Here is a 13,332-nt window from a genome sequence, read left to right as displayed (position 1 = left end):
CCTGAACTATGACCGCGTACAGCTGGTACACCTGAACTATGACCTCGTACAGCGTCCCACTATGTGGTGCTGAGAAGTTCTGGAAAAGGGCCTCACAGCTTTGGAATGTTCTGAATGACTCGAGCCTCAAGATGGGGGAATATGCATCATTGTCTCCCTAAGAAAACTCCCCAAACATTACTTACCCTAATAGAACCCTCCACCTTCCGTTTGACACACACTTTTATGAGTCAGGGAATAAGCCTGAGGTGGTTTACAAAACCTTGTCCAGATGGACAGTGTATTGACCACCCACTGTTACACAGACTTGACTGCATGGACCATTACCTTGCATCGACCCAATAAAAGCCCAACTTTCAGTGTAACCCAGTAGAACACACACAAAATAGTTCCTCAGGGACACCATTTTCAGTCAAAGGAAGCCTGTGCTAGGAATACATAGCACAGGCCTATCCAAACATTACATTTGACACCAGCAGTCTTGTGGAACTGGTACAAAATGAAACTTCCAAATACTGTGCCACATGGCAGTTGATATGTACATTTTGTTGTTTGATTCCTTTTCCTAATTTAACTGTAAGATGTAAATATTGGTGTTTTTATTGTTCCTGGAGGCTGTTGCCATAGTGATGTACAAGCCTACAATTTAGCTCCATCTCTTCACGTGCAGTTTAAGCACGCGCATGCACAAACACACAGTTCCCATGCTCCCCCTCCCTCTTGCTTCCAATTCTCTCTTCCTTCATTAGGCGGACGCCCTTCCCATCTTCAACTGTCTTGTTCCTCCCTCTCTCCCATCAGTGCACCTCAACACGGCTGTAAAAGCAAAGCACCGCTGCACGGCCTGAGGTGATACTCCTCCCGTACGCCCGGTCCTTTGATCTAACTGATCACCTCTCTCAGTCCTCTCTTCTTTACTGATAGAAGGAGAGGCCTGGAGGAAAGGGACTATTTTCACCGTCTAAAGTTGTCTTTATAGAGGCTAAAGGTTCCGTTTTGGCCTGAAAGACTATCCTTTTATGAGGTTACAGCATAACATACCGCCAGCCATTCAGCAACATATCACAAACACTTGGACTATGTTATGGTCATTTAATAGTTGCCTATTTAATGTATCAATGACAGCACACTGGCATAGGTCTACACACCATGAGGCCTTCAACAGGCCCTCAATAGGCACTGAGTGTTTAGGCTACTGATCAATGCCAAAAATATTCATGCTGGTTGCTCCGACTAGAGGTAACATAGTAGACATATTTTGGGGTACCTCCAAGTCGTATGATACTCTATGTAAGAATGGTCTGGTTACTTAAGACAGAAATTAATGCAATTTGATTTGTAACATATCATACGGATTGGAGAACGTAACATATCCTACTAAACGGAGGGATACAAAAGAACGTCCCAAACCATACTAATTGCTCCGAGACCAGGTTGAAATTGTAACTACAATGTAACATCAACACTTGCAGTAGCAAGTGGCAATTGATATGCGTATTAGGCTACAGGTCATTGCTGGTAATACCACCTTCAGAACGAAACCATGCATCATTATAATGTATAGCCAGGGTCAGTGTAAAAGTGCACAACAATTAGACAGCTGTCAAGATTGATGTAGCCAATGTTATGCACAGTTTGTGCGCCAAGTTTATATCTAACGCAAAGCCCCTTCTCGGACACAAAGACTACAACCAGGCTTTCCTGAATTCACATAAAGTAATTGGTCTCATGACATGTCAGTTTGCGTAAAAGTGCTATGCTCCAACTTTGGCGCAACAGCCCATCTTTTTCAACGTAGAAGTATGTCAATAGTAGTATCAACAAGGCAATCCAACAAGGCAATTCATGACATGAAAATGTATGTTGACGACTTCGTTTACCTCAGTAGGTTTGGCAGAGGTATGGAGCCCGAGGCTGTCCCCAGGATTCCCCTTTTCCCACTCAGTAATTTCTCCACCAGGACCACATTCCCGGTCCGGGCCGCTTCTAGTAGTTCTTGTTCCTTTCCCATCCCGACCGAACTTCTTCTAATCCCGGATTTATAATCCAAAACCGGTATGTAGAAAGAGAATGACGGCGGTGGGGATCCCCCTTCACTGTATCTTGTGAAAAAACATCTCAGTGTGTTCTTTTTACTGCATGTTGCAGTAAGCGTTCCCTCAAATGGGTCGGTTACCGTCCGCGGTGTGCTGCAAGGTTGGCAGGCTCAGTTGCAGTACGAGTCCATTGTCGAACCGAACGCAGGAATGAGGAACCGTAAATAGCGCATTTTGCACGGTGCTGCCTGCTGCAGCTGGCTCGAGGGAACTACGAACAAGCCGGTTGCCAAACCCAGACCGCCACTCGCTCTCTTCTCGGCTATTTTTTCCTCTCTTCTCTCTTCGTGTAGCCCAACAAACACGCTGTGTCGTGTCCTCTCGTTGTATGTCTGTCTGTTATTGTAGCATCCCAATCGCTCCCTCTTTATTTCTCGCAGTTCTCCACTTTCTTCGAACCGCACTCGCCACAGTGCCTAGTGCTATCCTGCCTAATCCAGCGTTGTACAGTATGGGCGTGGATGGCGGGTTACAGCACCAACCGGAGACGAAAAGGCTTTGTTATTCATTTGCTAATTTAAGAAAGTCACAGGTTATATGAAAAGGCTCCTATATTCGGATAGCAGTCAGTTTTAGGAGGAATGTCGATTTGTATATTCCACTATTGAGCGAATAACATTATTATTGGTTTATCAAGATAACCGTCCAAAATACATAAATCAGTGGACGTTGTAAAACAGAAATATGGGCTATATAGTAGAAATAATAGCAGCCTTGGTCTATGCCACCTGTTTGTATGACAAAACAAGCAAGAGACCCATGTTTTTTAATGGTCTGCTCTGTCCATTGACAGGCTTGGATTGAGACACACCCCCTTTGTCAATCTCTTCCTCCCTTGCCAGAAGATTTTAAAATGTTGTATTTAAACTTTATTTACCTAGGTCAGTTAAGAACAAATTCTTATTTACAATGACGGTCTACTCTGGCCAAACCCTCCCCAAAACCGGACAACACTGGGCCAATTGTGCACCGCCCTATGGGACTCCCAATCACGGCCGGTTGTGATACAGCCCGGAATCGAACCAGGGTCTGTAGTGACGCTTCTAGCACTGAGATGCAGTGTCTTAGACCGCCACTCGGTGACCTGCAGAGAATACACAAGTATTGACTAGTTCACTATCGGTTAATTAGGAATGATGTAAATTAAGGAACACACACACACACACACACACACACACACACACACAGCTGTGTGATAGTGCCCTGGCTCCTGTCTGCACCTCTGATGTGAGCTCAGTGCATTGCTTCCTGTCTTGCTGGGAAGCGAAGAATGTCCTATTGAGAGAGGGAGGGTGATGGAGAAAAACATAGAGAATAGGACGTCATATAGCCTACTAAACGAGAGGGAGGTGAGGAATCTCCTTGCCAGAGAGAGAGAGAAGCAGCTGCAGCCCCATCGGGTGTTGGATAGAGATACTACAATCTGACTGTCGGGGGAGAGCAGTGAAGCTGATCTCATGAGCCAAATCTATTCCATAGCAGAACCACAGACACATACAAAACAGTCCTTGTTTCACTCCATTGTTTAGCTGTCATTCGGTCATTTCATTGGTAGATAGATGAGAGGAGAAATGTGTGCTTCAAAACGAGTCAAACCTATTAAATGATGTCTATCTTTTCATTTTCTACTCTTCTCCTTTCTGATTTTGAACTGGATTATATGACAAAACCACAGCAAGGGGCGCATTCAGCAAGACGAAACGTTTTGGAACATTCAGATCAAAATATGCTTTTAAAAAAACGACGTTTGTCTCTGACACATACAATAAGGAGTCATCTTGGCTATTTTCATGGCATTTCTATCTGCAACATTTGACTATTGAAGTGGCTCTGGGTGACTACAGGGGAACCTACAGTCAATACCCATACCTACCAGTAGATGTCAGACTTGGACTGCTTTTCTGTCTTCATCAAGGACGTTGGCAGCATACACAACAGTGGACAGTAAGGGCTGTGTCTCAATCCATCCATGTCCTCTCCTTGACTACTCGGATTCGAAAGACCTGACCACAATTAACTACTATAAGCAGTCTAGCACATTTAATATGTGCTAGACTGCTTACCACAGGGCCATTATTTTGATCTGCAAACAGTGGTTTTTGTTGCTCCTCGCTCATCAGGGGAAGTCCCCGCTGCATAAGGTGTTTCGCTGCAGTTAACTACACCTTCTGAAGGGTGCGCCCATCGTGTTGATCTGGCCCGATCTGAGCCCGGTGGCTTGTCCACTGCTCCTCCCACTTAAGCCAGAGCTATTGAAACGCCTTCTCTGGCTCTTTTTCAGTTAATCTTTTCTCAATTCCTTTTCAAAAAACACTGGAGAAAGCCTGAGAGGAGGGATCTTGCACCATCCCCTTCAATACGTTTGAGAATGAGACCAGGCGATACTCTACAACCCTCAAATTTAAATCTGGACCTCTAAGCCAGTTCCACTGCTTTTTTCTCCTCTAGACCTGGGACACCAGGTGGTGCAATTCATTCTCAGGTAGAACAAAAAAACAGCAGCACTCTGGACCACCAGGGTAGGATTTGATTACTCCTGGCCTAGGATGTGAGGAGTCATGAATACATAGAGATTGAGCCTTGCCTCCTGTCTATCTATGTGGCAGGCCTTTCACTCTTCTCCCTTTACTCCTCAGTGCAGAATCTTCAGTGCCCTTCACAGCGGTGCCCTCCACTGGTAGACACTTGGTCTTCAATCCCTTGTCAATGTCTGATACTTTCAGCAGCTTCATTTGGTAGGCTTCATCCATCCACTCCTCCCATGGAAGTGTTTGCTCTGTCCCGTTAGTGGACTGGTGGAAGTTCCCTTGGCCAGATGCACCAGGTTTAAACCCTCCACAATTCAGTAGATGGTGCACACCCAAGGTTATCTGCCTATGTTTCATAAGAATTACATATATCATTTATCTGATACCTTTTCCCCCCAGAGGGACTTAGTGAATTCAACTAAAAAAGGGCAATTCCACCACGTTTCAACCTCATATTCATTATTGCAATCAACATACCTGTGTCTACATGTTTGAAAATCACTTTTAAAAAATCTATTTACTTTTGATGTCATTGGGCAGAACTTTTAACATACATATTTCTCTCTACAAAACATAGAAATGCGCAATTTTCACATATGTAGACACTGGTATTGTGCTGGAGACAATGAAAATTAGGTTGGAATTGCCCTTTAAGGTAGATCGGTAAAACAACCACATCACAATCATTGTAAGTAAAAGTTCCCTCAGAGAAGCTATCAGCATAATCATTGCTAGTAAGAACAGACAAGTGTTAGTGCAAGGAAGTCAAGTAGAACAGTATGACAACTGAGAAATATTTTTTATTGGATATCTTTTTATTTTCATCAGTAGCTCAGCAGCTTCGACAGACAATTATTACAAATCATTTTCTTTTTGTACACAAGTTCTCAGGAGGCGGAGCTCCCAGGAGAAGAGCAGCTGAGCAGGTCAAGGGAGGAGCTATTGTAATGAGGGGACGGGTCCATTCGGACCAGGAAGTGGATGAGAAAGTTAGAAACTCCGGGGAGGGCAGCCTTTAAAATACAATCAAGCATTCAAATCCTAACAGCCATTCAAGTCTTGTCAGTGTTGAGCAGGTAAGTGAACCAGCATCGTCTCAAGGCAGAGAGAGCGGACAGCGCAGCTTGGAAAGACATTCAGCTGGACTGGACTAGGCTGAGCTAGGTCCACAATTTGGATAGTTTTAAGCTCTTTAAAGTAGAAAAATGATGTATTCCCAAACCCAAACCCTTTTTGAAGGACTAGGATGGGGTCATTCGAGTGAGCCTGCCTGTGAAAACCAAAGAAAGACCAGTTGCCATAGTTGGTGTAAACAGAAAACTACCTTTACCTTCTTCGGTTTTGTTTTAGGGTAGTTGTGTTTTTACTTATTGCCATACGGGACAGAGAACCTGCAGACTACACCTTTAAAGAGAGGCAAACCATTGTAATCTGTCAGCAAATCTCATGCTACTACTGGAAACGTCCCTGTGTAAAACGTGATGCTTCAGACAGAACTGCCTTCTGACTAAATTCTGTGTGTGAGCCAAAAGCACACTCCAAAGGGGAACTAAAGCTCTATTCTACAACACTCCCCCAAGGCTTCCCCAAAAGACAAGCATGGAACAGCAGATATGGGCACGACTTCACGTGGGTGAAAAACTACACATGTAGGATTATGCAAATCTAGAATGCACGCACAGAAAAGCACATGCCTGTTTCCCCTCCTGCATTGGGAGGAGTTACCTAACGTAGCAGGCGTAAAATAAACGCCTGAAACTGGATCCTTTACAACAAATCTTGACGAGAAGGGGGGGGGGGGGGGGGGGGGGGGGGGGGAGGAGTCAGGGAGGTTCTCTTCTGCACCATTCAACCAATCCAGTACATGTGGAGGAGGAGATAACAAGGTAACGCTCCATCTTAATGTCCAAAAGTGGAAGTCGCGTCACAGGCTCTCTTTCCCATTTCCCCTTCAAACCAGATCGTCAGGTTGTTGTGCCCGGCAGAGGCAAGGTGAGAGCTGTATTCATTAGTCACAGACCTTTGCAAAAAACGTTTTGCAACGGAAACAATTTACTCGAGGAACTAAACAACACAAACGGAACCAACGAGGGGAGGGTCCTACCTGAATTTGTCCAATCGTTGCAAAGCGTTTTCCGTTTGGAGTAAATGTTTTTAGTTGCAAAATGTTTTGAACAGAAAATACATTTTGTAAAGGAATCCGAATAATGAATACACCCCAGGCTTGATCCTCATAGGAGAAAAGAGATGGTAACTTGCTTTCCATATTAATGTTCTTTCCACTCATTGGATGATCGAGAGATGACAGGATAGTGTTCTCAACCGGATTGGACGATGCTTTCGTACAGGGATCGTATTTACAGTGAATGTCGTTCAAAAGTGCTGGACACACCACTAGCTATTTACATGTAGAAAAGTAAGGGGAAAAAAACTGTGCAATGGGACATTATGGGCATTGTAGACAACTAGATTGAATGGAAGAAAAGTAAATGTGAATATATAATTGTATATTTTCCTTTTCAATGAAATGAAATGCTTGTTTTAGTTACATGACAAATACATGTTGAAAACACACACTGCACAACCATTCAGAATTCTGTAGAAAACAGTGTGTACGCTTTGCCCATCATAAGTACATTACCATACACACTCCAAGTACAATTGGTTAAGTGCTAGATACATTTTTTTCATAAGCACCAAATTACATGTTCGGTTTCAGCGCAGTGCAAAATAAGTCTATTTTTGAGACATTCCTCCAAAGATATGACATTCAGTGTCTCACCCCACCCAACCAGGCAAGCCCCTCCCATAAAAGGTCATATTACATATAGAATATGCTTGATAAAGTTGCACATTTTTGCATTGTTTCTCCTATTTAAGGTATCGATTCAGGGAGGGAAACTTTTCCCCCAAGACTAACATTCAGGACTCCCACCACACCTCCCTAGCCCCGCCATCCCACTTGAGGGCTGTTTAATTTAGATTCGTCCCATCCCTCTCCCCTTCATCCCTCCTTACGCTCCCATATTTAGGAGGCTGCTTGGCTTGCAGAGTCGGATTACTGGAGAGACTGAACACTAATTTACTGCATAAAGAGAGCAACTCAAAACAAGCACAATAATCATGTAAAACAAGCATGTGTACTGCAGTCCTAGTCCCAGCCCAGGGATGACACGGCAGCACTGTATCGAGGAGGGGATGAAAGTCTAACACAGTCCACTCTCCAGTTCCTCTACTGGGGGGTGTAGGGATGAGGATGGTAGGTGGGCTGAAGTGAAAAAGTAGCCCCCCTCTCTGGTTTTCAGGGACTGCGTGTGTGTGTGTTAAGGAGTAGACTTCATGGACTGTGTGTGTGTGTGTGTGTGTGTGTGTGTGTGGTCTAGTTATTAGGCGACCAGCCCTTCATCAGAACAGGCTTGAATGACCTGGCTGATGCTTGAATAATACTTGTGTGATGCTATATCAAGTAGCTCCAGTATCCAGCACCCCTCTCTGCTTCCCCCCTGTGGTGATATGCAGCACTGCAGATTGGTGGTCACTGGGCCTCTGTTGGACTACCCTAGCTGCTGTTCACTTTGAGACTCTTCATGCGGTGCAACAGGGAGTCCTTCTCCATTTGGGCCTCAGCTAGAGCCATCTTGGCTTTGGAAAGCTCCAGTTTCAAACACTCGTTCTCCTCTATCAGCAGCTAGGGATAAACAGAAGAGAGGGTGTTGGTTAAATTCCTATGAAAGAGTGCAGGGCATAACATTTTATTTTTGGTCCACCAGCCAGTCAGATTTTTTACCAACCAAAATATTTCCCCCCTGCTAAAATTACACAAACAAAACCAAAAAGCGTGGTTTGTAATGTATCCAAAACAAATGCATTACTAGAAAGAAGTAATGTGGTATATTGTTGTTAGTGACCCCTTATTAACACGTGAATCCCGTTAGCGGGATTGATTTGACAACAGCCAGTGAAAAATCAGAGCGCCAAATTCAAAACAGCAAAAATCTCATAATTAAAATTTCACACATACAAAGTATTATACACCATTTTAAAGATAAGATTCTCCTTAATCTAACCACATTGTCCGATTTCAAAAAGGCTTTACGGCGAAAGCAAAACAGATTATGTTAGGACACCACATAAACAAGAAAAGCCACAGCCATTTTCCAAGCATCTAGATGCATCACAAAAACCAGAAATACAGCTAAAATATTCACTAACCTTTGATGATCTTCATCAGATGGCACTCATAGGACTTCATGTTACACAATACATGTATGTTTTGCTCGATAAAGTTCATATTTATATCCAAAAACCCCATTTTACATTGCCGCGTAATGTTCAGAAATGTTTTCCCTCCAAACCCCCCGGTGAATGAGCACACATATTACAGAAATACTCATCATAAACTTTGATTAATATGCAAGTGTTATGCACAGAATTACAGATACACTTCTAAATGTAACCTCTTTGTCAGATTTCAAAAAAGGTTCACAGCGAAAGCACAATTTGCAATAATCTGAGTACAGCCCAGAAGACACCAACAACAAGCAAACAGAAACCCGCCATTTGAGTCAATAAAACTAAGAAATTACATTATAAATATTCACTTACCTTTGATTATCTTCATCAGAAGGCGCTCCACAATAAATGTTTGATAAAGTTTATATTTATGTCCAAATACATCCATTTTGTTCGCGCGTTAGGTTCACTATCCAAATCCACAACGCGCGTGCTTACTTAGTCCAGACAAAGTCAAAAAAGTTATACTACAGTTTGTAGAAACATGTCAAATGATGTATAGAATCAATCCTTAGGTTGTTTTGAACATACATCTTCAATAAAATTCCAACCAGACCTATCCGTTCTCTTTAGGAATGAATATGAACTCAGCTCGCTCCCAAGTCTCTGCGCGTGACTGAACCCATGCCATATAATGGGACACCTACTTCCTTGGGCTGTTATTCCCTTCAAATTCACCATGGAATCCTCAAACAAGGTTCCAAAGACTGTTGACATCTAGTGGAAGCTTTAGGAAGTGCGAAATGAACCCTAAGTCACTGTAAAGGCAATCGCTTGAAAAAACTACAACCTCAGATTTCCCACTTCCTGGTTGGATTTCTCTCAGGTTTTTGCCTGCCATATGAGTTGTGTTATACTCACAGACATCATTCAAACAGTTTTAGAAACTTCAGAGTGTTTCCTATCCAACTGTACTAATTATATGCATATCCTACCTCCTGGGCCCGAGTAACAGGCAGTTTAATTTGGGTGGGTTTTTCATCCGGCCGTGAAAATACTGCCCCCCATCCCTAAGAGGTTTTAATTGAATGTGATTTGAGTACACACACACACACACACACAAAATATCACAGATGAGACAAAGATTTTCACCTGCCCCTTTAACCTGTTAGGGCTAGGGGGCAGTATTTGCACGGCTGGATAAAAAAATGTACCCGATTTAATCTGGTTACTAATCCTACCCAGTAACTAGAATATGCATATACTTATTATATATGGATAGAAAACACCCTAAAGTTTCTAAAACTGTTTGAATGGTGTCTGTGAGTATAACAGAACTCATTTGGCAGGCAAAACCCTGAGACATTTTCTGACAGGAAGTGGATACCTGATGTGGTGTATTACCTTTAAACCTATGCCATTGAAAAACACAGGGGCTGAGGAATATTTTGGCACTTCCTATTGCTTCCACTAGATGTCACCAGCCTTTACAAAGTGTTTTGAGTCTTCTGGAGGGAGATCTGACCGAACAAGAGCCATGGAACGATGATGGCCCATTAGACACCTGGCGCGCGAGTTCATGTTGGGTACCCTCGTTCCAATACGTTATAAAAGAGAATGCATTCGTCCACCTTGAATATTATTCATGTTCTGGTTAAAAAAGGCCCTAATGATTTATGCTATACAACGTTTGACATGTTTGAACGAACGTAAATATATTTTTTCCCCTCGTTCATGAAGTGAAGTCCGGCGGGCTTAGATCATGTGCTAACAAGACAGAGATTTTTGGACATAAATGAGCTTTTTTGAACAAAACTACATTCGTTATGGACCTGTGATACCTGGAAGTGACATCTGATGAAGAGAATCAAAGGTAATGGATTATTTACATAGTATTTTCGATTTTAGATCTCCCCAACATGACGACTAGTCTGTATCGCAACGCGTATTTTTCTGGGCGCAGTGCTCAGATTATTGCAAAGTGTGATTTCCCAGTAAGGTTATTTTTAAATCTGGCAAGTTGATTGCGTTCAAGAGATGTAAATCTATAATTCTTTAAATGGCAATATAATATTTTACCAATGTTTTCTAATTTTAATTATTTAATTTGTGGTGCTGACTTGACTGCCGGTTATTGGAGGGAAACGATTTCCTCAACATCAATGCCATAGTAAAACGCTGTTTTTGGATATAAATATGAACTTGATAGAACTAAAAATGCATGCATTGTCTAACATAATGTCCTAGGAGTGTCATCTGATGGAGATTGTAAAAGGTTAGTGCATCATTTTAGCTGGTTTTATGGTTTTGGTGACCCTGTCTTTGAATTGACAAAACATTACACACAACTCTTGTAAATGTACTGTCCTAACATACTCTAAATTTATGCTTTCGCCGTAAAACCTTTTTGAAATCGTAAAACGTGGTTAGATTAAGGAGATGTTTATCTTTCAAAGGGTGTAAAATAGTTGTATGTTTGAAAAATTTGAATTTTGACATTTATTTGGATTCAAATTTGCCGCTCTTGAAATGCACCTGCTGTTGATGGAGTGCACCACGGGTGGGACGCTTGCGTCCCACCTAGCCCATAGAGGTTAAGGGCCGGAGGTTACCATGGTAACACTACTCCAGTCATGTTTGTGGCAGTGAGATTGAGTCTGACTAGTAGAAGCATCATCTTCGCTTCCCGAGCAGTTGAAACTCAAACATAGAAAAACAACCTAGCTTGTGAACAAAACAATGTAAACAGCCGAGAAACACAACGTCTCACTTCAGTAGACTTTTGTTTCAAGTAAATTTGACCAACTTTTATGCCTGTGCACAGCGCTTCGAAAAATTAATATTTCACTCAGCTCTTCACATGCGGTGTTGCAGCGCAAAGTGGAATAGGCTACATAGGATTTGCAGTTTTGACTTTGTGCGATTCATTTACAAGCTATGAAACAAAGCGGTGGAAATAATTTGAAAACAAATACAGTATTTATTTTACATGTGATCATACTTGCCTATTTTTATTCACAAATGAGAGTGAAATGCTTGCACTGTGGAGCCCTGACCCCTCGCCAACGTGGCTGGTGTAAATAGACATTCTTACCTGCCAATACCAAAATCGACCCTCATTTGGCAGGTGGCGGGTGTTCATTTTAGGCCCTGGACGAATGGGTGGTGTGTGTGTGGACTACTCACCTGTTCTTTATCGGAGGGGGTTGTGCTAGGGCTAGATAGGCTGGGGGTCTGTGTGGCCTTGGGAGTGCTGCTGATCACACTCTCAGGGACTGGAGACAGACCACTGTCAATCAATTGGACTTCTTTCTTAGGCCCCGCCTCAGACGCATTTTCCACTGTGACAACAGAGGGTGGGGAGTGGGTGAAAGGTAGAAATAAACTTGAAAGGCATGTCATTGTATGATGAAATGAGACGGTGTTGGGATGGAGGGTGTGTGACAGTGTGCATGTGTATGAATGTGTGAGACTGTGTGTGTGTGTGTGTGAGAGAGAGTGAGGCAGTGTGTGTGTGTGTGTGTGTGTGTGTGTGTGTGTGTGTACAGTCGTGGCCAAAAGTTGAGAATGAAAATTAATGTGTCAAAGTCTGCTGCCTCACTTTGTATGATGGCAATTTACATATACTCCAGAATGTTATGAAGAGTGATCAGATTAATTGCAAAGTCCCTTTTTGCCATGCAAATTAACTGAATCCCCAAAAAACATTTCCACTGCATTTCAGCCCTGCCACAAAAGGACCAGCTGACATCATGTCAGTGATTCTTTCGTTAACACAGGTGTGAGTGTTGACGAGGACAAGGCTGGAGATCACTCTGTCATGCTGATTGAGTTTGAATAACAGACTGGAAGCTTCAAAAGGAGGGTGGTGCTTGGAATCATTGTTCTTCGTCTGTCAACAATGGTTACCTGCAAGGAAACACGTGCCGTCATTGCTTTGCACAAAAAGGGCTTCACAGGCAAGGATATTGCTCCCAGTAAGATTGCACCTAAATCAACCATTTATCGGATCATGAAGTTCTTGAAGGAGAGCGGATAATTGTTGTGAAGAAGGCTTCAGGGCGCCCAGGAAAGTCTAGCAAGCGCCAGGACCGTCTCCTAAAGTTGATTCAGCTGCGGGATCGGGGCACCACCAGTACAGAGCTTGCTCAGGAATGGCAGCAGGCAGGTGTGAGTGCATCTGCACGCACAGTGAGGCGAAGACTTTTGGAGGATGGCCTGGTGTCAAGAAGGGCAGCAAAGAAGCCACTTCTCTCCAGGAAAAACATCAGGGACAGACTGATATTCTGCAAAAGGTTCAGGGATTGGACTGCTGAGGACTGGGGTAAAGTCATTTTGTCTGATGAATCCCCTTTCCGATTGTTTGGGGCATCGGGAAAAAGCTTGTCCGGAGACAAGGTGAGCGCTACCATCTGTCCTGTGACATACCATCAGTCCTGTGTCATGCCAACAGTAAAGCATCCTGAGACCATTCA

General features: G+C 43.1%; 2 protein-coding genes across 8 annotated transcripts in view; both read right to left on the bottom strand.

The window, feature by feature from the left end:
- The window catches only part of anks1b (ankyrin repeat and sterile alpha motif domain containing 1B), a 332,396-nt gene extending 329,731 nt beyond the window's left edge, over positions 1 to 2,665 (bottom strand). The window contains exon 1 of one of the 3 annotated variants that reach the window (XM_082977782.1): positions 1,881 to 2,665. In XM_082977782.1, the coding sequence (XP_082833908.1) occupies positions 1,881 to 2,011 (131 nt within the window). In that variant the 5' untranslated portion in view covers positions 2,012 to 2,665. The remainder of the gene's footprint in view (positions 1 to 1,880) is intronic. The other 2 variants (XM_082977781.1, XM_082977783.1) reach the window with 2 other exon arrangements.
- A 2,739-nt stretch (positions 2,666 to 5,404) lies between these two features.
- Positions 5,405 to 13,332, bottom strand: part of LOC106609564 (bridge-like lipid transfer protein family member 3B) — a 53,834-nt gene continuing 45,906 nt past the window's right edge. For all 5 annotated transcript variants that reach the window (XM_082977776.1, XM_082977777.1, XM_082977778.1 and 2 more), the window contains 2 exons: positions 12,044 to 12,198; positions 5,405 to 8,312 (listed from right to left, as the gene is read on the bottom strand). In XM_082977776.1, coding sequence (XP_082833902.1) covers positions 8,184 to 8,312; positions 12,044 to 12,198 — 284 coding nt within the window. In that variant the 3' untranslated portion in view covers positions 5,405 to 8,183. The remainder of the gene's footprint in view (positions 8,313 to 12,043; positions 12,199 to 13,332) is intronic.

The sequence above is a fragment of the Salmo salar genome, chromosome 07 (assembly GCF_965601325.2).
Source record: "Salmo salar chromosome 07, fSalSal1, whole genome shotgun sequence".
Taxonomy (NCBI): Eukaryota; Metazoa; Chordata; class Actinopteri; order Salmoniformes; family Salmonidae; genus Salmo; species Salmo salar.
The sequence above is the reverse complement of the archived record's forward strand: the minus strand, read 5'-3'. Positions and strand labels throughout refer to the sequence as shown.